Below are 22,274 nucleotides of genomic sequence, written 5' to 3'. Positions count from 1 at the left end.
CACAGAACTCAGGCAGCAGGGAAGAGCCTCCCCTGCTTGCGTCATGTCCGCTTCCGCCACCCTTTTCCCAACACGCGGAGGGGATTCTGGGAGCCGGAAGTGTCGCATGATTGCCATAGAGGCTGCAGCCCTTTGGGTTCATCGGGCATAGGCGACTGGAGGCTAAGCGGTTGTCACTGGGAGGTCGTGGACCGGAAAGAAGGAGAGAGGAGGGCGGAAGTGCGTTAGGTAAACGGTTCCCCCCACGCGTTGCAACAGCAAATGGGCCCCCCATAGCCTTTCATACTGGCGAGTGAAGCAGGTGGGTGGACAAGGGGGGGCTCCACGGTGTGGGTCATTCTGAGCGAGGGGGCAAGGAGGTGGGGGGTCGCAGCACAGCACCAGCCTCCATGATAAAGATGGAGGAGGAGCCGTGCTGACGGAGGTAGAAGCCCTGGAGAGAGCGCAGTGGGGTTTTCTCAGGCAGCCCTTCCCTGAGAGCAGCAGCTTCCCTCTGACCTGGCCCTCCCTTTGAGCGACTGGGGCTGCTACACGGTTTGGGTGGGCAAACCAGTGAAATGGCTTTGGTTGGCACCTTGCCTGGATGTCGCGCTCTGTGTTTCCACCACATAGACCACAGGGATGCGTGGTGGGTGGGGAGGCACAGCCTCCCCACTGGAGTCTATGAGAGGCACCACCGCTGTGTGAGGCACCCAAGCACCCACCACCCACGTGCTCTTGAGGCAGTGTCTCCCCACCTGAGTCCTTTGAGAAGCACCGCTGCCATGTGAGGTGTGTAAGCTCTGAGGGACAGGGCGGTGGGAGGTGAGGCAGAGCCTCCCCACTGGAGTCCTTCGAGAAGCGCCGCGCTGTGTGAGGCACCCAGGCACCCACCACCCACGCGCTCTTGAGGCAGAGCCTCCCCACCGGAGTCCTTTAAAAAATGCCACTGCCGTGAGAGGCGCCCAAGGACCCACCACCCATGCGCTCCGCTCCACTGGATCCTGAGCCTTTGCTTCAGGCCACATGCCTGACACGGAGGCTATTGATTCTCCCGCAACCCAGCAGTTGCCCTAGAATCAAGTAACCCCATTACGGGGCTACATGCCTTACCTGGGGAAAGGGGACAAAAGTGGGATGCTGCGGCAGCCATTTTCGATGCTGCAGCTGTTCCGTGCGCCAGGCAGCTCAGGATTGGGCTGTTAATCTTTCAACCTTTTTTCTTGTAGAAATTGTTCCATATACTGTTAATATAACGTATACTATTGTATCTTTTGCTTCTTTTCTCATTGTTTTTATCTTTACGGTGCCCCTTTGAATTTGCATTTTAATTCAAAATACAGGCTTCTCCAACATGATTGCACTGACAGAAAAGGACAAACCTATTGCTCAGATGCTTCTGGATTTTGGAGCATGCCCACGATGTGTATTCAGGCTCTGCCGTGTAGGGCTGCAGGCTTCATACAGACATCCGCATAAGGTTTGGTTGACTTAAAAGTCTTGATGGTCATGGCGTTGTTTTGTTTTCGGATCACTCCTGTTTTCAAAGCAAGAGGAGTATTCTAAAGGAACTTGGGGGGAATGGAAGGAGGCTGGGGAACACAGGCTGGTGATACAGACATTGCAGGCCTCAAACAATTAACTATGGAAGGGAGAGACTGGGAGCAGGACTTTATTATTTTATCTGAACATGGTTGGGTTAGTAAAGGAGGGGTATAGAATGCTATAAGGTGCATGGAAGTCTGGGCAGCATGGCCCACTATAATGTCAGAAAACCCAATGTAACAGACTAAGCAGAATGAAAAATTAGACCACGCCCCAACCGCAGTTGGTTCTTGCTTCTCCACTACTACTGAAATTCTTGGGTCGGGGTGTTCAGTCAGGGGTACCATTCTAAACCCTTGATGGTTCCACTTATGACCTTCCTTTTCCCTGGGCTCCTCATAGTCACGTTGATTGGCCACAGCCTTTCTTCTGCATCTTCCATTTCTTACAGATTTCTTATTGTGACTGAATCTGATGGTCATAAAAGGTGTTCTTGCAGTTGGCAGATTTGACTCAGGGTGTCCAGGGTGGCTTCCAGTGCTGTAAGCAGAAATTAGTACTTGGGGTAGGGGTGTCAAACATAAGGCCTGTGGGCTGGGTACAGCCTCTGGAATCTCTTTATCTGGCCCCCATTATAATTGGACTCTCCCAGAGGAACCCTTTCTGCAGTGCTACTAAAAGGCAGCCTATGTGATAATTGGGCTCTCTCATATCTTGAAAATATGATCAAGATTTGCATATTTTCTCTTCTGTCATTTGCAGCCAATGAGTCTCTACTTGAGAACAAAGTGCTTATTTCAGGCCATAATTTGCCCAGTGGTATCATTTCTTGCTTAATGATGACTCTTCAGCAGGTATCATGAACGCTATTCAGTCCACTCTTTGAAATGAGTTTTTCACCCCAGGGGCTTATGAAGCTGCCTTATATGTTGTACCTCTAGCCCAGTTCTACCTGATAAGGCTGACGGTAGCTGTCTAAGGTCTGAAGCAAAGATACTTCACAACCCTGCTATTGGGAGGAATGCCATAAATTTAACCTTGAACTGCCTGCTTGCAATGCATGTAAGCTATGAGTTCCCCCTAAGCTGCTGTTCTCTCTCCCTGGCCTTTTCTGCTCTAGCCTGTTTTTTCCTGAAACCCCAAGCCCATTCCATTATCTGAGCATGAAAGCAAGTGAAACAGCGTTTCTGCCATCCTTCTGGGACAGTTCTATGGACTGAATCCGATGTGTTTACTCAGAAGTTAGCCTGATAGTGCTCAGTGAAGCTTACTCTGCTCTCTGTATTGACCAGGAGTTGCTTAGTGAACTGTATGAGTTCCTGAGGAGCGATAACGATGAGCAGAAATTATCATGTGAAATGGCAGATCCGCCATGTAAGAGAATCAAGCTGGAGAGCACTAAAGAAGCATCCGAAGAGCAAGCCCCAAATGGAAGCCATCAGCCAGCCAGTGTGGAGGCTGACGGAATCAGGGCCACCGAGGACGTGAGGCCAACTGTGTGCAACGTGTGCCTGGGAATTATGCAGGAGTTATCTGAGATGGATTTTGTCAAAGCAGTAAGTGTCTGTCAGTTAGAAGTCTTATTTGTCACCTTTTCAATGAACAAAAATCCAGTTTCTCAGACACGCAACTGATTGTCAATTAGCATGAAGCCTCTGGTTTAACCAGGCCTGTATACATACTAGGAGTCTGACCAATAGAGCAGTCTTGTCTGTATGCTGGATGCCAGCTCAAACAGCTGTTCTCAGGAGATCCTGGGTTGGAAAAGGTTCACTTCAGTTCTGTGGTTGGGTTGTGGCTACCTATGGCCAGGACCCGGCTCTTACCCAGCCATTTTAACTGTGCGTCAGATCTGACTTCACCTTTGTTTATTCTGTCTAAATATGCTGCAAGCCTCCTGGGCCGAACCAGTTTCCCACTCAGAACCCAGCTTTTCACAGAGATCTTTGTTTTTCAGGTGTGCCACAAAATTAATTCGTCTGAATACCAGTTTTCTAGCTTTGGGTTTTCGGTGTCCTTTCCACCGCAGCTGTCTGTCAGAGAAGTGAGTATGTTCTGGTGCTTTTGTTGTTGCTTAAAGTGTGGCCAATGATGAGATGCAAAGAATGTTAGAAAATTACCTTATTTTCATAGGATGTGACCTTTGCCAGTGCAGATTTCATTATGTGCAACATCTGGAGACGTAGGACAGGAGTAGGGGGTGCGCTTTCAGCTCTCTTTTACTAGCCTGATTTAAAGTTTAGCTTTTTTGTTGGTGGTATTGTGGATGATCAGGAGTTCTTATCTTGTGGTTCAACATGACATTCATTTCTGTGAAAGTAGTTGGTTCCTGGTCAGAATTTCCACAGCTAGTTACAGAAAGCATTTGCTTCATTTGTCAGGCTCACTCTCTCTCTTTTTGTTGCTGTTTCTTTCTGGGTTTGGCTGACTGCCTGAAGCACGCAGCATGGCTGCTGGTGAAAGAGGAAATGGGGTGAGTACTTTCCGGAGGGAATTTTTCCAGTCTTGATAGCAGTCTGGATTTCAAATGAAGGTGACACTTCCTGATTCTCATCTTTGTTTCTTTGTGTGGGGGTAGGGTGGATGGGGTGGGGAGTGTTGGCAGCAAAGATCAATAATCTGTCCTCTACCTCCAGCCAGTTCTTCCTGTTGATGACTTGCCTGGTAATGATTGTCTGAATCTGTTATTTGTTACCATTGCTCCCTTTCACCATTGACACTTTGGTTACTTCCATACTGGGTCCCTTTAGTGCTGCAGAGGCATAACGTGCCTGCAATAAACTGAAAGCAAAATTAACATGTTGTTGCACTTGTTACGTTGTACGTTCGCCACAGACGTCATGAGTAAGACCCTGATGTTAGAGCCTGAACTTACTCAGGAGTAAGTTCCATTCAGCAGAGATCCTACCTCCCCCAACTACTGGTGCTTTAATTAGCCATTTCATCTTTGCCCCTTCTTTAAAAGTGGCTTCTTCTTCTTGGCCAATGTTACGTCCTTTACTCCAGCCATAGCATTACTGAATCAGCCATTTAATTATTTCTTACTAATGGGTCTTTAATTATGTGATTCTTCTTTGCAGCAGAGCAATTTCCTGTTCAATTTTTTAATTATTGCAATTGAGATAATTGGAAATAAAATAATGAATGGACAATCGCTCTGACTGCAAAGAGGAAGCAAGCAATTGCAGGACTGGTAGTCAGCCAGAAGCCTCAGTAGCCAGTCACACATGATAGACTGATGTAATTTGTTAGGGCCCCCGCCCCCAATTTTTTTAATACAAATCAGTGTTGGAAAAAAGATGGGAGGGCAACACGGAAAGTGCTGCAGTTGCAGTGGTGTGATAGTGACATTGTCTGTAATAACTGACTGAACAAATGAATTTGATCCTGGAGAAGATAGGAAGTGTGGAAACATCTTGTGTCCCACCCACCTCTCTTTTTTTCCTGCCACTTGGTGGCAGCCTGCAGTAGGAGCCAGGTCAGGTAGTAACAGAGAAGGATATGAACAGAGAAAGATGAGTGCAGCTGCATCAACCCAAGAAAACACTAGAGGTCAAACTGCCTTGAACTTCTGAGACTCCGTTGAAAATTGCCATTAAGATGGAAGGAGTGTGATGCTGACAGGAGGCGTTGATTTGTCTCAGCATTTCTGTGATGCAACCTTTCTTTTCCTGCCATGGGGTACACTCAATTACTAATGTCTCGCCCTTCCCACACCCCTCAATAACCAAGAAGCCACTTGCCATCTGTGCAGTCCAGGGAGGCTGGAAGTTTCAACATCTTTTCATCTGTAGGATGAGAGGGCAATAGGGATGGTTGGGAGGAGACAACCTGCAGAACAACAGTGTCTGCAGTGGGCATGCAGTGGTGCGTGCAGGAGAGAGGGGGAAGTAAAAAATTAAGCATACTCTCCTCTATCACAAGGAGAGATTTCAAAATGGCATATGCCTTCTCCTGCACTTGCCCATGCTCATCCATCTAATCTCAGTGTTGCAAAGGTGTATCAGCATCAATGATGCAGGTGAAGGCTAGTATGCAGCTTAGGTCAGCTGCTGCTGAGAAAACAGCAGTGGTCGTCAATTCAGTTACACCTGTGATTGCAACAAATAAGATGGTTTTCTTTTAACATTTAAAGACATTTGCTGGTTCTCTTCTGTTGGAGCTAAATCATTTACTGGTACTTCCATGCATTGTTTTAAATGGAACATATGACACATCCTATGTTCTAGTTGTTGCTAATCCCTTGGCTGGTAACACTGACCAACACAGTGTTGTTGTTGTTGTTCTGGTACTTCAGAAGTTAGACCTATACTTAGATATATTTGGGGCTCTGATTCAAAAACTGGCATCAGTTTGGCTGTATCATCTCTAGTTTTGGAGATAATGGCATACCCGCTTTAGATACTGATGTGCAGACGACCAGTTGAATCAGCATATAAGGTTGCTATGCCGTATCTCCAAAACTAAAGCTGATAGGGCAATCTGATGGCATTTTTTGAATTAGTGCACCAAATATATCCAAGAATAGGTCTAACTTTTAAGGCACCAAAATGTGTGTTGGGATAGGCGTAATAGGCAGTTGTATGATAGCAAAGGGCAAGTAAACATGAATTTTCTTTTTCTTTGATGTACACTTTGAGAATATGGACACTTTGCTTTAGAATTCATCTTGATTATTTTCTTTACTTGATATTGCTGTCTGAGTCATTTGTCTTTCTTTTTCATTGTTTACAATGTAGGAAACAGGGCCTTTTAGTGGAAAAAAATGACATAGTTCAGCTGAAAGAAGCATACAAATGGATCATCCACCCCCTGTTTTTGGAGGAGTTAGGGGTCCCTGCAGATGGAAAGGTGCCGTATAAACAAACAACTTAAAACACCATCTGCCCTTACAGGCCTAATTCACTCTGAGGCAATTGATCTGTATCATTTCAGATGGATGTATGCTTGGTTGAATGCTCCTGCAAATAAACAGATAAAATCCCTGAACATAGAACATTGGTATGTCAGGGAGTAGGTTGTAGCCTAATCTTCTGAATTTACCAGTCTTTTTTATTTGTAGGAATTATTTAATTAATTAGAGAAACACTCAGCAGTGTGATCTCCTGCCTTCTGTGTGAGATACTGTCCAAATATGTTGCTTTATCACCTCATCAGCAATGAGGCAGCAATTGTGGGTTGTAGTTAAGGGAAAAGAGGAGCTGCTGACAGTCAGTTGGAATGAGGGTGGGAGTTAGTGATAAAAGGCATTGGCCAGCCAAAGTTGAACACCACTGTAACCTCAATTGCGGAGCTGCTATTAAAATTTTAAATTGAGTAAATTAACTTTTTACAAAATTGTAGTGCAGATACAGTTTGCAGCACAGAAATTCCTATGGGGGCAGAAGCCTCTTATGCCTTTGCAGTGAAGCATAGGCACCTTTTCATTATGAAAAGCTACCTGAAAACCTTTTCTTGCACTATGAAAGCTAAAGCAGCTGAGGATACAGTTGTAGATGGGGTTGGCAGGCTCTGTTTAAGGCTAAAGAAGAAAACCCGCTGTTGATGACTTACAAAATAACTTTCTTCTCTCTTCCTTTGCACCCCAGAGCCTGTTTGAAGTGAGCGTGGTTTTTGCTCATCCAGAAACAGACGAGGACTGCCGTTTCTTGTAAGCTAGGATCCTACACTTAATGTATTCCTATAGAGATATGCCTTAGTTCTATACTCTTTGCACACTGTTTATGTTCAGGGATGCATTCCTCCCTTTCATCTTACGCATAGGTCAAGTTTTAGCAAAGTGACAAGAGGCTCTCCCAAGTTCTCTGCTGTTATTCTTAGGGTGGAATTAGTCTGCTTCTCTAAGGTAAATGGATGTAATCTGGAAATGGGTGGACTAAACCCAACTCTGGGAATGTTCACATGATCAAGCAGCACAGAGAAAGCATACACTGAAGCAGAGTCTTTACACTGTGACAGGGCTGCTCCAAGCACGTCCTCAGGCAGCCATAAATCTTCTTTTGGAGTACATTTCACTGGGACCTGCAGCCAGTTGGGAGCTCTCTGCAGTACATATCTGCATCAGATGTGTATGTTAAAATGTTTTTAAGTCCTTTATGTTTTGTTTATCATATAGGGCACAAATACTTTTTAAAACCAACATATAAAGCGTTGCTCTGAATTCAGCATCTAAGGATTTGTTTAGTAATTTACGTAAATGTGCATTGCTTGATATATCATGCTAAGTTAGATCAGGCGTGAACTAGCAAACTGTGGTTTCTGCAACCCCTCCGAAACTGTGGTTTGGAGGGCTGACACAAACCATATTTTGTCAGTTTGGTGCAGTGTCAAACAATGATTTCCATGATAATAAGGGCGCAATCCAAACTGGGCCTTATGCTGGCCCAAGTCCCTTGGGCTGGCAGAGGAGGGTCGCAAAAGTGCCGTAAAGCACATTTGCGCCTCCGTGGCTGGGAGCTGGGTCGGCGCATTCTGATCCGCGGACACGCGGAGGCAGGCAGAAGCCTCTGTGGCAGCTCCCACGCTGCCATTTGTGTCGGTGCTCTTGTGACAAAGGTAGGCGTGGGGAGGGGGTGGGAGGGGGCATTTCTGGGCAGGGGAGGGCGGCCCCGGGGGCAGGCGGGAGCGTGGGGAGCAAGGGGTGGGGCTGGGTCCCGGCGGTTATGCCGGATCGCAACCCCCGTCCCTGGAGAGAACATAGCGGCTTCCAGCCATTCCGCTCTTCTTGAACTTGTGCCACCTCCAGAGGTGGCACAGGTCCAAGGAGAGCCATTGGGGTGTGCAGCCCTTACTCAGGGGTAGGGGAAAGAGTTTCCCCTTGCCCGTGGCTGAACCGCTGCACCCAATGAACCTGCGTTGGATGCAGCGCAGGTTTGGATTGTGCCCTAAGTTACTAACATGAAGTAGCTCATGTTAATCAGCATGTGTGAAGGTTGAAGGAAAGAGCCGAGGACTCACATAATGCCAAATCGTGATTTATCATTATCTGTGAATTAATCTAGAATAGGGGACAGTATTTGTGAACTAGAGTGCCTTCAGGAAGCAATCCCATTTGAGAGGCATTTTAAGCATGGGATTTGAAGGAGCAGAAGTTGTTGGCTGGCAGGATAGAAACAGGAAAATTGTTCAAGGAAAATTAGTCTGGGTGGATCTTCTTTGTAAAAGATGATGGTGTGGGCCTTCACACCATGAGCCTCAACTGATGTGGGCCTTCACCCCCATTCCTCCCTTCACTCCCCCCATTCACTCCCCCCATTCACTCCCCATTCCTCCCATTCATCCACTAGCACCTGGAAATAGCTGTTCTAGCTAGAAGACCCTATTTGATCATTTACATTTTTTGCATTTAGAGCCACAGCATGTCCGAATTGCTTCAAACCAGCGAAGAACAAACAGGTAAGCAGTTTCATGGTATCTTTCCTGAACCTTTTTTCATTTTTAACCCTCAGCAACAGTGTAGTATAAATTTCAAATACAAAAATAAAATAAATCAGACTTTTTGTCTGATTTTTTTGGGTCAGATTTATCCTTAATCAGCATGTCATCCAGAAATCTCTTCACAAGTTGTTATAACCTTTTTAAGCATGCATGCATGCATATATTTTAAAACTAGCAACCAGATATTTTAACTGTTTCTAAACCTTGTATATATTTGTCTTTAATTTTAATATTTATATATCACTTTGCATTCAAGTTTTACTTCCAAAGTGGCTTGCATTTAAAACCCACCATAGCTAAGTTGTGCTATAATTGTACAATAAATGTGATGTATCACATTTCTGTAATAAAATACCCCTCTTACAGTCAAACCGATTAAACAGTTATAAAGCAGAACAACAGATAGTTAGAAGCAACTACCCATACCACTTACTCAACTGAGCTGGATGAAAACAAATATTAAAAAGCAAAAGTAATCACTTTATTACTTTTTCCTCTACAGTCTGTCTTCACCAGAATGGCTGTTGTTAAGGCTTTGGAGATGATCAGCGAGGAAGATTTTCACAAGTAAGCCTGTCCTATGCTAGCATTAGCATTTGGAAATTTCCATTAAAAAGCAAGGAGAAGAGTAAAGTCTTTATAGTGGATGCATAATATAAAACCAGTAATAATAAACAAAGAAGAGAATGAAATATCCCAATGATACCATATTTGTTTATGTAATTCTCTGTCTTGCTTAACACTTTGTGATTTTAAGTGTAAATTGTGATGCTTACTGTGTGTTTTGGTGGCTTAACTTTTTATAGGATCATCTTTCTGGCAATTGTTGTCAGTATGTTGTGAGTTGAGAGCGGGCAAAGATAATGGCATCTTACCTGGCATTTTTGTTTTCAAGAATTTGAAACAGGAAAGGCCTGTTTCAGCTAGAAAATGCATAATGCAGCTAGAAAATGGCATCAAAATGCAGTCCCCAGTTAGGAAGATTTATATCAATGTGCTTTCAAGACCCAATTTTAAACATTCTTTTTATGTTTGGTTCTTTGCATGGGTAACATTCAAGCTATGGTCTCCTCTCTTGAAGCGGCAGCCCATTCGCCCACCCAGGACTTCACTGTGTCCTTCTCCTGCATGTGTAGCCCAGGTCCATAATGTGACCATTCCTGTTTAAAAGTGTTACTATTAAGGGACTCTGGTGTGCCTGGATTACTGGAAAAAGTCTAAGGGGATGGGAACTGCCTGCAAGCTGTTTTTGTCTGTTTGAAATAACTTTATTTCACACTGCTCCATTTTTGATATGTTTATGTCTACAGGAACTTTGTATGTCCTCCAAGTTCACCCAAGATTCCTTGTACAGCTGTTGACATTCAGTGTACCAATGGTTCGATCTTTGTGGCTGGTAATTTTTTTCTTTCTTGCGCTGATTTGTTTCCATTTTAACTATTACCAGAAGTTTTACCTGTCTACCTCTGTGACAGTTGTGGTTCCCCTTCTAAAGTGTAGAGGAAGCATCCTTTTCCTGGTCTTTTCTCTGGGTGACATAGAGGCTCTAATTAGAAAATGACATGGTTTGTGGCAGTCTATATGGGAGAAAGCAGCCTTCAGTTACTGGCCCCAAGTCATTAAGTACTTTAAAGGTTAAAACCAGCACCTTGCTTTGGTCCAGAAACAAACTGGCAGCCAATGTGTTTGCCAGAGCACCAGTCCATCAAAGTCAAATCGCTGAGCTCCCACAGCCACACAGGCCACCACATTTTGCATTCTGCACCAGCTGCAGTTTCCAGACATTCTTCAAAGGCAGGCCCAGGTAGAGTGTGTTACAGTAGTCTAATTGCGGTTTCACCAAGGCATGCATCATTATAACCAGGTCAGAATGGCACAGGTACCAACTGCTCCCCACTGGCTTGTTATATTTTTCAAAATGTCCCTGTATTCTGAACCTGTTGCCAACTTCAGGTTGGACAAATACCTTTCTGAGGTGCTTACTGAGGATGACTTTTTTGGTTATTAACCCTGATTAAGTGCAGGTGGTGGGAGAAGGTGGCTCAAGCAACCTTGAGATGTCTTCTGGTACATGCTTTATAAGTGTGATGTTTAACTTTACTGTCTGCTTGATTTTCCCACCATAGGGGGAAGTACTTTTGGTCACTACCTAAAGGGTTAATATATTCTCCTTTCTTCTCCTCTACTTTTACAGGAAGATATAATAAGTATTCAAGAACATTACCTCAAACTCCCTGGATTATAGATGGAGAGAGGAAAATGGAGTCTTCTGTGGAAGAACTGATCTTGGAGCATCTCATGGCTGTCTTCAAAGCAGACAGTGAGTGTTTTTGAACACATGGGAAGAATACTTATCTACTCTGTATTTGTAACTCGTGCATTGGCCTCATTGCAAGTATGTTTGCATACTAGTGTGGCTTTCATCTAGTGGCTCCCAACCTTTCTTCACTTGTGTACCCCTTGGCAGCCCATTTCCATAAACTGTACCCCTTGTATTAGCAAAATGTTTGTAATTAATATAGTTGCTGTTATTTCCAATTTATATGTTGTATCTGTAAATAAATGACCCAATAGTGGGATTAAAAAGCAATGGAATAATTTTGATAAAACACACAACAAATATTTTGCACACAACAAATATTCAGTGTGATCCCTGAGCTTTTTTTGAGGAACATAGTTTTTTGAAATCAGGTTCAATTGATATAAGATACAATCTTAAATCTGGAACTACATTCAGTTTACTTTGGTATTTATTTTTTATAAAGTCATAAGAAGAGAAAGCTCTCTCTACCAGTTCCATATTCTTGTTTGTATAGCTGACATGTTTTCTTTGTAAAGAAAGTTTATAAAAGTAAGGAAGGTTTCTTGCTACCCCACACACTACGCACTGGGGCTTGGGACAGTCCTCATCTCCTATGTACAAAAACCAATACTTCACATATTCATTGCGGAATTTTCTCTTTTTACCTGTTTGAAGCACTGGAGAACATGCCTTTTAACTGTTTTGCACCAAAGTGTTGGATGTAGCCTGAGAAATTCTTAGTGATTGATCACTTTCAGCTTTTTTACTATGCTGGTTTTTAACAACTGTTCAATACCTGATAATACATGAATTGATGACCAAAAACTAGCAGTTGGTGGGACTTTCTTAGCCAGCTAACAAACAGCCTTCCTTCCTGCCTTGCTAGCCTTCAAGGCATTCTAATATAGACCTACCTTTTTCCGCCATTATTTCTTTTTCAAGTACCCCTAAAGGTCCTGGCAAGCACCCCTGGGGGGGGGGGTACACGTACCCCAGGTTGGGAACCACTGCTTTAGGCTATAGACTGTGTTAAGAGCACATTTTAAAGGTGGTTCTGACCTAGATGTTATCCTGGGGATTGTATAGAAATATTATTGGTGTTAATGAGTCTGCAAGTTCAGTGGATGTTTCTTTTCTGTTTTTAAGGTTTTAATTTTTCTTCCTCTGGAAGAGAAGATGTGGATGTGAGGACGTTAGGCAATGGTAAGCTCAGTTGTTGCTCTCTTGCCCAGCCTCAGTGGGATCTCACAATCACTTGGAGTTATCCAAGTAAATGATGCCATTTGTTGATGGTAAAGAACAATGACAGTATCTTGCACTGAGTGGGATCTCACAATCACTTGGAGTTATCCAAGTAAATGATGCCATTTGTTGATGGTACAGAACAATGACAGTATCTTGCACTGATACCTTTTCTTGGGATTTCCATGCAATGATAGTGGTTTGAACAGCAACAATTGTTATGCAAAGGACTGTTTTGTATCTGCAGTGCAGATTAAAGGGTTTCAAAACTATAGGCACTGCTATTTTGAAATCCTTTACACTGAGCTACAGCCTGCAACCACAATCGCAGCAGAATTAATACTTTTATTACTTAATTGACAAATTCTGGGTGACATGAAGGAAGTTTATTCTTATACTGTTGTTGTTACTTTGTGGGAAATCATTTTTAAAATATTTGATTCATTATGTGATCCACTGACCTATAGGAGCAACACAAGGCCAGACTGATCTACAAAAGCATCATGTTAGTAGGCATGGTATTTGACTCCTTAATGGATATGAACATGAGAGAATTCCTTTGTGAAAACTTTCATAAAAACATAAGATCAGCTCTCTTGGATAAGATAAAAGATTCTCATCAAATGCAGCATTCTGTAACCCACAGTGGCCAATCAGATGCTTCTGCAAAACCTACAAGCTGGACAACTGGTATCTATAGGTAGACTGAACAGGGAGGCGCCATATTACCTTCATTACCAGTAGCTGCTGATAGATCTTTACTAGCAGCGCAGTCCTATGCACATCTGCTCAAAATAAATCCCATTGTGCTCAATGGTGCTTACTCTCAGGAAAGGATGCATAGATAAGATTGCAGCCTTAATCTAATCCCCCTTTAAAGCTATCTAAACTAAGTGTGCTGTTCAGCTTCTTTGTAAATGACCTGGGAGAGGGGACACTTATGAACATTGCAGATGATGCAAAACTTAGTTTGCGATTGCTTGCCCTTAATTTTTTTCTCTCTCACTATTGACAGGAAGGCCCTTTGCAATTGAGCTGATAAATCCTCGGAGAGTCCATGTGGCTGCAGCAGAAATGAAGGCGCTTCAACAGGTAATTTCAAGTTGTAAAATCAAATACTGACAGCTGATCCCCAAAATTGTTTTCATGCAGCAAGGTGCTATTTGGGCTAGGTGCTATTTCTAAGCCTAGTCTACCTCACAGCGTTGCTGTGTGGATCCAATGACCCCAGGAGGAAGAAACCCTGAGCTTTCTTGAAAGAGTAATGGGGTAAACATGTAAGTGTCTTAACCCTTCTTTGAGGAAAACTCATTGTCCTTCAGCTGTCTAACTGCAAAAATGTGAGATTCTATCACTCTGGCTGAATTGTTAATTTGTGCTCTTTTTCTTTTTTAACAAATATAGACAATCAATAATTCATCAGACAAAGTTCAAGTTCGCGATTTACAACTTGTCACCAGGTCGGTTTTGAGATTTTCTAATAAACCTTGTTCTAAGGGTTACTCAGTTGCTGTGCAGAAAAGATTGGGGTGGGGAGGGCAAAACTACCTTCACTTGATTCCCAGTCTGCTCAATCCACAGTGGATAAAACTGTGTGGTTGTTTTCAGAACTCTCTCACAGCCCAATCCTGAGCTGCGTGGGGCGCCGAGGCTCAGCGGCACTGCCACCGGATCCCATGCCACCCGAGCAACCGAGGGAGGCACCTCGGGAGAAGGGGACCTTAGTTGGTGGGCTTACACGAATGCCCTGGATCCTGCGGAGCAGAGCTCCGCAGACCCACCTCCCATCCCTCTCCCAGGCACACCTCCAGCTCCCCCGCGTCACACCTCCCCATCACGCCTCTCGCCTGCCCTGTCTCCGCCCCCACTGGCCTTCCTCCTCCCCGCCCCTGTCCCTGCCCCCACTCCCTGTTCCACAGCTTGGCAGTCCAGGAGACTGCCAAGCCACGGAAGCTGGGTGGCCGCCCCGCGCTAGCCCACCACCAACTGGCACTAGGCTAGCACTGGTGGGAGCCTGGCAGTGAGTCTGGCAAACGTGCCTTATGGCATGTTTGCTACAGTGCTCAGTGGTATGGAGCCATGCCGCCGAGCACAGGATTGGGCCCTCAGTCAGTACCTTCTGTTGGTCTCCTTCAACACAGAGGAATTCACACTGCTTTTCCCGCTGTCACCATTTCAGAAGTGCCTTTTGCATGCAGCATGAGGTTGCAAGGATTGAAGCCTGTCCAGATTGCAGGCATGATTTTGGGGACTTGCCAAACTCATGATTCTATTGTTTTGATGTCTTTTTTTTTAACCTCATACAAATATCATATCCCAAAAATAGTACATGCTTTTCAGAGAAAGAAAAGGATACAGCTGTCTGGTGGCCCTTAGTCCTCTGGCTGTTGACCAGAGGGGAGTGTTCTTCCCCTAGCTACTACTATCTTAGGGCAACTAGTAGTTAGAACAGAGGTTAAGTAGAATAAATTGGGCAAGATAAACAAATGTGTGAATAATCAGCAAAATCGAATTCAGGGGTTGCCTTTGGCACAGATTTTTGAGGAACGTACAGTCCTGGTTTATTGCTACTATTTTTATTCTTGCCACAGGATGAAGTGGGAAAAAAGTCACCTTCCAAGGCACTTCAAAAATAGATCCAGTTTCTTCTAAGAATTAGTGGAGTGTCCTGTAGCTCTTCATAGTTCTGTGAATGCCCATTTGTGGTTCATTCAGTCTGTCCATTCTGTAGAGCCCCATCGGTGCGCATACTTCAAGAGAGGTAGCTGTTGCAGCAACTAAAACAACTAAGGGCACAATCTTAACTGGCACATAGGCCAGCATAAGTCCCCTGGGAGGGTCGCAAACGTGCCATAAAGCACATTTGCACCTCCATGGGAGGAAGCCACGTTGGCGCATGTAGATGCGCCAACACGCAGAGGCCGGCAGAAGCCTCCGCGGCTTCCTCGCTTATGCTGGATTTCAACCCCCATCCCTGTGGAGAATGGAGCGACTTCAAGCCGCTCTGCTCTCCTCAGACTTGCGCCACCTCCAGAGGCAAGCAGCCCTTACCCAGGGGTAAGGGGAAGAGCTTCCCTTTGCCCCTGGCTGAGCCGCTGCAGCCAACGAACCTGCGTTGGATGCAGCGCAAGCCTCCTGGCTTGCTTGCTCCAGCACAGGTTTGGATTGCACCCTAAGAGTTTTATATAACCTTAAAGAATTAATGGATTTATTTCAGCGTATGCTTTTGTGAACTAGAGTCCACTTCATTAGATGCATGGACTGGAATTCTCATATGGGGATTAGACAAAAAAGGGGAAAGAAAAGAAAAAAATGTTCTAGAAGGAGGGGTTAAAGAGCTATGGGTTAGAAGAGGTAGTGACCATTATTATGAAAAAAGGCTAGATCTCTACCCAGAGGAGGTTACAGACTAAAATTTAACAGGAAAAAGCCACAGACTTCATGAAGAGCATGGAAAGATTTGAAAGAAATGGGAAAATTGGCGTAATTCAATGTTTTTTGCGTTTCAGGGAGGCAATTGGGCACATGAAGGAGGGAGAGGAAGAGAAGACCAAGACTTACAGTGCCTTAATATGGACAGAAAAAGAGATATGGAGCAATGACATTGCATTTCTAGACAACATGCAGGTTGTGTACCTGGGGTGGATTCTTATCTTTGCAGCATAGGTCCCTGTATGAGGCCAACTCTGCCATTTGGCAGGATGAGGCACCCCGCCTCCAGCCATGGATTTTGGGGTGCCATTCAAAGACAGCAACTGGTCAGTTATTTTAGTCTGTTTTTACCATTGTGAAACTGGGGCTGGGCAGGATGGGGTATGGTGAGGCAGGTTTGAGTGAGTTGCCATTTGAATTTTCTGCCTCAAGTACTGAGGTGCATTGGGTCATCTACCTGCAAGTGCATGTATCTTCCCTTGGAAAGATGAGATACTGAATGTTTCTTTTCTTCATTTTAAATACTTGAGTAGGAGTTAAAGCTTGACCAAAAAACTCCACTGCGGGTCCTTCACCGCCGACCACTTGCTGTCAGGGTTCGCACCATCCACTCCATGCGGTCAGAGTACATAGATGAGCATCATTTCCGTCTCCATCTGAAGACACAGGCAGGGACGTATCCTTCTTTCTGAGATTAAATGCTCTCCAAAGGTTATTGTTTCTCAAATATTTCTGGTGATGTTGTACTTGTATATTTGTTCTCTTTCACACGTACATTAGAATTTGTCTTATTCCTTTTTAAAGCTATTAACAGTTGTGGCCACATGTTGTGGCAGTGAATTCCATGGTTGTGCATTGTGTAGAAAAGTACCCTCTTTTGTTTGTTTTGAAGTTGCTGCCCACAGGTTTCACTAGATGTAATGAGAGAAGAAGGGAAAAAATGATCTCTGTCCACTTTCTCCACCCTATGTATAATAGAGAATTCTTGTCATGTCCCCTTCCCATTGCATTTACGTGCTTGAGTTGGGGCTTGGGGGCTCATTTATAATATTCTATAGATTGCATACCTACTTTTAAAAAGTTGAGGTCATCGACCAGCACAGCAAACTGAGGAATGTGGGCTCACATTTTGTGTCTAAGATGAACACAAAATCAGGATGCCAGCCTGGGCATCTTAGAAGGGGAAGCATGGGATAAAAATGCAATACAATAAATGAATAAATAATATGGATTTGGTTAATTTTCATAATGTGTATATATTGCAGAATTTGGGTTTTAAGGAAACAGAATTTTGCTTTCCTTGGTGCAGAAGTTATAATTATTTTCACGCATAATGTACAGTCACTCCTGGTCAGGCACCTCTCCTCTTCCTCATCGCTGTGAACGGAGTGCAAGACTAATGCATAGAGGTGTTTATTTGCAGTGACAAAGATAGGTCTTACTGAACCAAATAGGCTTACTTCTGAGTAAAATAAATAATGCAGTTTTCAAGCACCTCTGGTTAGTGGTTAATGCCACTAACCAATGCAGCACACTGGTTAGTGGTTAATGCCACTGGTTATTGATCACACCCCTTGTAATACTTCCTAGACTTTCTTTGTCTCAACCTTCTTTCTTTGACAACCTTCTTTGTCTCTCCCCTGCTTTGCTAGTTCTGGGTGGGTGCATGCATTTGTTTATATTTCCTGTTCTTGCATCAACAACCCATAGTTCTCATTTCCTTAACTAAGATTTAGTTACATCAAAGAGTTTGTACATGGTGACTTTGGAAGAACCAAGCCCAATATTGGCTCCCTGTTGGGGACAACGGCTGACATCTTGGAGCTGGATGTGGAAGTGAGTATGTAATAGCAAGTAATAACTATGTAATAGCAAGTGCTATTACTATGTAATAGCAAGTATGAAATTATGATATGAAGCTGCCTTCTTCTATGTCAGATCATTAGTCCATCTAGTTCAGAATCACATATAGTGACTGGCAGTGGCTTTCTAGAGTTCCAGACAGGTTTTTCTTGACCCTACTAGGAGACTGAACCTTGGGCCTTCTGCATATTAAAGCTTCTTCTATCGTACTGAGCTATAGTCCCATCCCCACTTGCTGGCGAGTAACTACAGGGGAGAATTGCTGCCTTCATACCCAGCTTTTGTTGGCTTCCTGGAGGCATCTGGGTGGCCACTGTGGGAGAATGCTGAACTTGATGGACCTTTGGATTAATCTGGCAGGGTGGTTCTATGTTTCTGGTTTAGTTATTTTTCTTTCTTTCCCTGTGTTTCTGCAGTCAGTGGATGTTGATTGGCCTCCAGCTCTGGAGAATTAATGAATAATAAATCTTCAAGATGGAGATAGTGAAGAGCAACTGTCTGTCTCGCAATTGGTTAGAGCACACTGAGCTCCATTTTGGAAGCTAGCTGGCTTTAGCACATTTCTGTTACACATTTTAGATCATGTTGATCTGTCTGAGCTTTTTAATTAAAAAAAATTTTTTAATTGGCTTTTCAAATTTGGAGAGAATACCTGGTACTTTGACCAGTGTGCAAATGTAATGTAAATGCAGAGCTGACTGATGCAGATTTGAAATTTCCTCAAGACAAGATGATTTGGGTGTTAAATGTAAAGATTTTGAAAGGGGCATATCTGGGAACAAGATTGTTCAGGTGCAAACTGTAACTCTACTGAGAACTACCATGAACCAGAAAAAAGAGAACCAGTCTTCTAGAACAGGGGTACCCAAACCTCGGCCCGGGGGCCATTTGCAGCCCTCGGGGACTCCCAATCCAGCCTGCGGGGAGCCCCCAGTCTCCAATGAGCCTCTGGCCCTCTGGGGACTTGCTGTAGCCCGTGCTGGCCCAACGCAACTGTTCTCAGCGTGAGGGCAACTGTTCAGCCTATCACGTGAGCAGTGGAACAGGGGCTCCCTCCACTGCTTGCTGTTTCACATCTGTGATGCAGCAGCAACAGTGAAGGAAAGGCCAGCCTTGCTTTGTGCAAGATCTTTTATAGGCCTTGAGCTATTGCAAGACCTTCATTCATTCATATAAGTTTCATCTCTAATATATTCCTTTATGTAAATTTTTGTAAATTTATTCAATTTGTGGCCCTCCTGCCAAAAGGTTTGGACACCCCTGTTCTAGAAGAAGCATTTTTGTTTGTTATTTTTTTATCCATATCAGGGAGTAGCCAGAGGCTGAGTGAGGGAAGAAGCATCAACTAGTTAGTGCTTAGCTCAACCCTTCCTGTTGTTCATTTCCTGGATTTATTGAGTCAGCAGCTGAATATGGGCCGGTGGGGGGAACTCTCTGCTGCCACCATCCCAGTCGAAGGAAACCAGACCAGGAAAAAACCAGCCTTTTGAGATGACCATAGAACCCGTGGTGCTTGCTTAAAATCAGAGCATAGCAATTTCTACGAGTGATCAGATGTGACAACTGCCATGCTGTCATCCACCACCACCTCCACCCCGGCACCCCTGAATTAACTGCCTGGATTACCTGTGAACATGGCCCAGACAGGCAAAGAGTCAAAATAAAACCCATATATCAAAAAAGGAATTAAACACAGTGGGGAAGAGTACAGAGAAGTATAAAAGCAGGTTGGTGAAAAATGCCTGAGTTTGGCTGGTAAACACAAAAGATAGTTTGACCAAATTGGATGCAGTATTTAGTAAAGCCCAGCGGAGGGAGCCAGGATGCTGCTCAAAAGCAGAGCACACAAAATCCCAACCTCCCTAGGATGTTTACAGACTGGCTTGAAATTAAGAGAGAAAAAACAACAGTAATTCCCTGAATGTGTCTGGTTAGAAATTCAGGCCTTATTACTAGCTGTTTACATTGTCCCACAATTCCTGGCCTTCTGCATTTACTGGAGAGTAGGTGGGTGTGCCGTCCATGAACCAGCAGCTGGTTCCAGTGGCAGATGCAGTGAAACACGCCCAAGCATGTCTGTGCTTAAACTTTAAATAACCTAGGTTTGATGGTGTCATAGTGTTACCTTATTAGATGAGAGAAACCACCCAGCCTCTTCATCCCATCCCTTCGCCTAGATAGATGGGTTTATCTGCCCAGTTAGTGGGTCCATACCAGTCTCATTGGGAGCTTGTGTTGGAGGTATTGTCTCTGGTGGAAGCCCAGGTATAGAAAAGGACCAATACACATTTCTCCATGTGTGGCTGTTTAAGAATGGCATTTCAGCAAAGAACCAAGGCTACTGCAGGAGTATGTTGAGTAGCTTTTAGGATGCAGAACCATCATAGAAGACTCTAGGGACTGGAAGTGTCCAAATCAAAGGAACAGTTGCCTAAGGGCACAATCCAAATTGGCAAGTGTTTTTACCAACTGCTGTAAAGCACTTTCGTGCCACTCTGGAGGTAGTTTGGCCAGCGCAAGGGACTTGCACCGGCCTCCCTGCACCGTCAAAGGCCCTGGGGAAGGTGGGTTTGCATCAACCAAGCTCGGCAGATGCAGGGGTCTGGGGAGGGTGGGGGCAGGAGGGAGGCGTTTTGGGGCGGGGGAGGGTGAGCGGTGGGCGTTCCCGGGATGGGTGGGTGGGGAATGGGAAGAAGGGCCAAGATCCGGCAGTTATGCCAGATCCTAACCCCATTCCCGGGCAGCCTGAGCCAGCCCTGGGCTGCTCGGATTTGTGCCACCGATTTTGGTGGTGCAGATCCAAGTAGCCCCATTGGGGCTGCAGTGGCTCTCCCCAGGGTAAGGGAAAGTGATTCCTCTTGTCCCCAGCTGAGCCACTAAGCGCCCGAACCTTGTGCTGGATACAGCACAGGCCTGCTGGCTTTCCTGTTCCAGCGCAAGTTAGGTTTGCGTTGCACATACATAAATGGGGCATTCACAATAATACCATATCTTTCTGATGTTTGTACCAGTTAGAAGAATAGTTGGAAGCATTTTTTATAAGTTATGCTGCATCATGTGTCACCAACACAGCAAGAACTAGTCAGAAGGATTCCAAGACACGTCCTTCAGAAACTAAGAATGGTGCATATGCAGGATGAACCCCTTGCAAATCTGTGGCAGAGAGCAGCAATACAGTAACTAAAGTCTGGATCCTGGTGCTTGTTGACTTGGTGGTGTACAGTACAGAGTGCATGGACTAGGTACGTATTCACATATGGTCACTATCACACGGATTCTCAGTCTTGGATCTATACCAGTGTGGACATGGCCCTGCCAGTTCATGGCAGAGGAAAGCATTTGGTGTCCAATACCCCAAAGTATTGGTGTTCAGCACAGGAGGTTATTTAATCAAGATGTACCTATGCATGCCATGCCTTTTTGGGAAGAGTCCATTATGCTAAGATGCAAGTCTGTTGCCCAAGGGGCCCTTGCAGTTTTTATACAGTGATATTTGAGTGTTTATGTACCAAAAGCAAAATCATGTAAAATGAAAGGGAACTGCAGTATGAGTTGCACCTTTGTACAAAAAACTTCCATAATTGGTTTTTATAAAGAAAATAAACCTTTTAAAAATGGTTCCTTTGCGTATTAATATGTCTCCATTTATTAGCAGTGACACTACCAGCAGACCCTTAAATGAGGGCAGGATACATTGTCCTTTTTCTGGTTAGTTCCATGATGATTTATCCGGAAGCTGATGAGCTGGCACTTCCTGATTCATCCGGAAGTTCCTGCTGGCACTTGTGGAACTACTGAGAGAACCACATGGGTTGCCAACTCCAACTGAAGCTATTCCTGGAGACTTTTATCCCGGCATGATGTCATGTTGGGAATTGTGGGAGGCCCTGCTGAAATTCCTAGGATTGCTTTAAATAGTCACCTAAACATTGATCTTCATTCCTGGAGGTTCTAGGCCAGTCCTGGAAGGTAGGCAGATCTCTAGCCATAGACACTGGCAGCAGCACCATCACCACCAGCAGTAAGTCTGCCACATGTATGCTGCACCCCCTTCTAGCTTCACTCAGTCACCAGAATGCCACCCTGAGCTTCACAGCACATAAAAAGGCTGGAAAATAAATAACTAGCCTGGACTAGTTCTCTGGTGAAACTGACAGCTGCTTCCATTGTGATACCTATTGACACCTTTTCACCACAAACAGCAATGGTGATGTCTTTTTCCAGACAGTTGATGGGCAGCTTTGATCCTGGTATTGATGTTTCTGGCATGACTCATCTTTTCTGCCTTGCTGTTTCATAAGTGTAGTTGTAATTCTGTCTAAGTCTGGGGTACTAAACCAGCTACAGCCTTTAGAAATGGCTTCTCCTTTGAAGGGGAACTATTTCAACTTTTGAAAGTGGACTAGGAATCTTCTGTCCAACACCCAGCTGGATCACTTGCCTAGATCTAGCTTCCATCTTAGGCCTAGATCTT

At 44.5% G+C, this 22,274-nt stretch overlaps 1 protein-coding gene across 1 annotated transcript; it reads left to right on the top strand.

Moving 5' to 3' along the window:
- Positions 1-227: 227 nt before the first annotated feature.
- Positions 228-20,394, top strand: PUS10 (pseudouridine synthase 10). Its single transcript, XM_066611932.1, has 18 exons — positions 228-301; positions 1,323-1,459; positions 2,817-3,080; positions 3,482-3,568; positions 3,963-3,997; positions 6,264-6,375; positions 7,113-7,174; positions 8,874-8,919; positions 9,464-9,528; positions 10,272-10,357; positions 11,156-11,281; positions 12,410-12,466; positions 13,521-13,597; positions 13,910-13,965; positions 16,015-16,132; positions 16,471-16,613; positions 17,674-17,773; positions 18,217-20,394. Exons 2-18 carry the CDS (start codon positions 1,334-1,336, stop codon positions 18,253-18,255), a joined length of 1,599 nt encoding a protein of 532 aa, XP_066468029.1. The 5' UTR covers positions 228-301; positions 1,323-1,333; the 3' UTR covers positions 18,256-20,394.
- The last annotated feature ends 1,880 nt before the right edge of the window (positions 20,395-22,274 follow it).

This window comes from Tiliqua scincoides, chromosome 1 (genome assembly GCF_035046505.1).
Source record: "Tiliqua scincoides isolate rTilSci1 chromosome 1, rTilSci1.hap2, whole genome shotgun sequence".
NCBI lineage: Eukaryota > Metazoa > Chordata > Lepidosauria > Squamata > Scincidae > Tiliqua > Tiliqua scincoides.
This window is presented reverse-complemented; position numbering and strand designations above follow the sequence as displayed.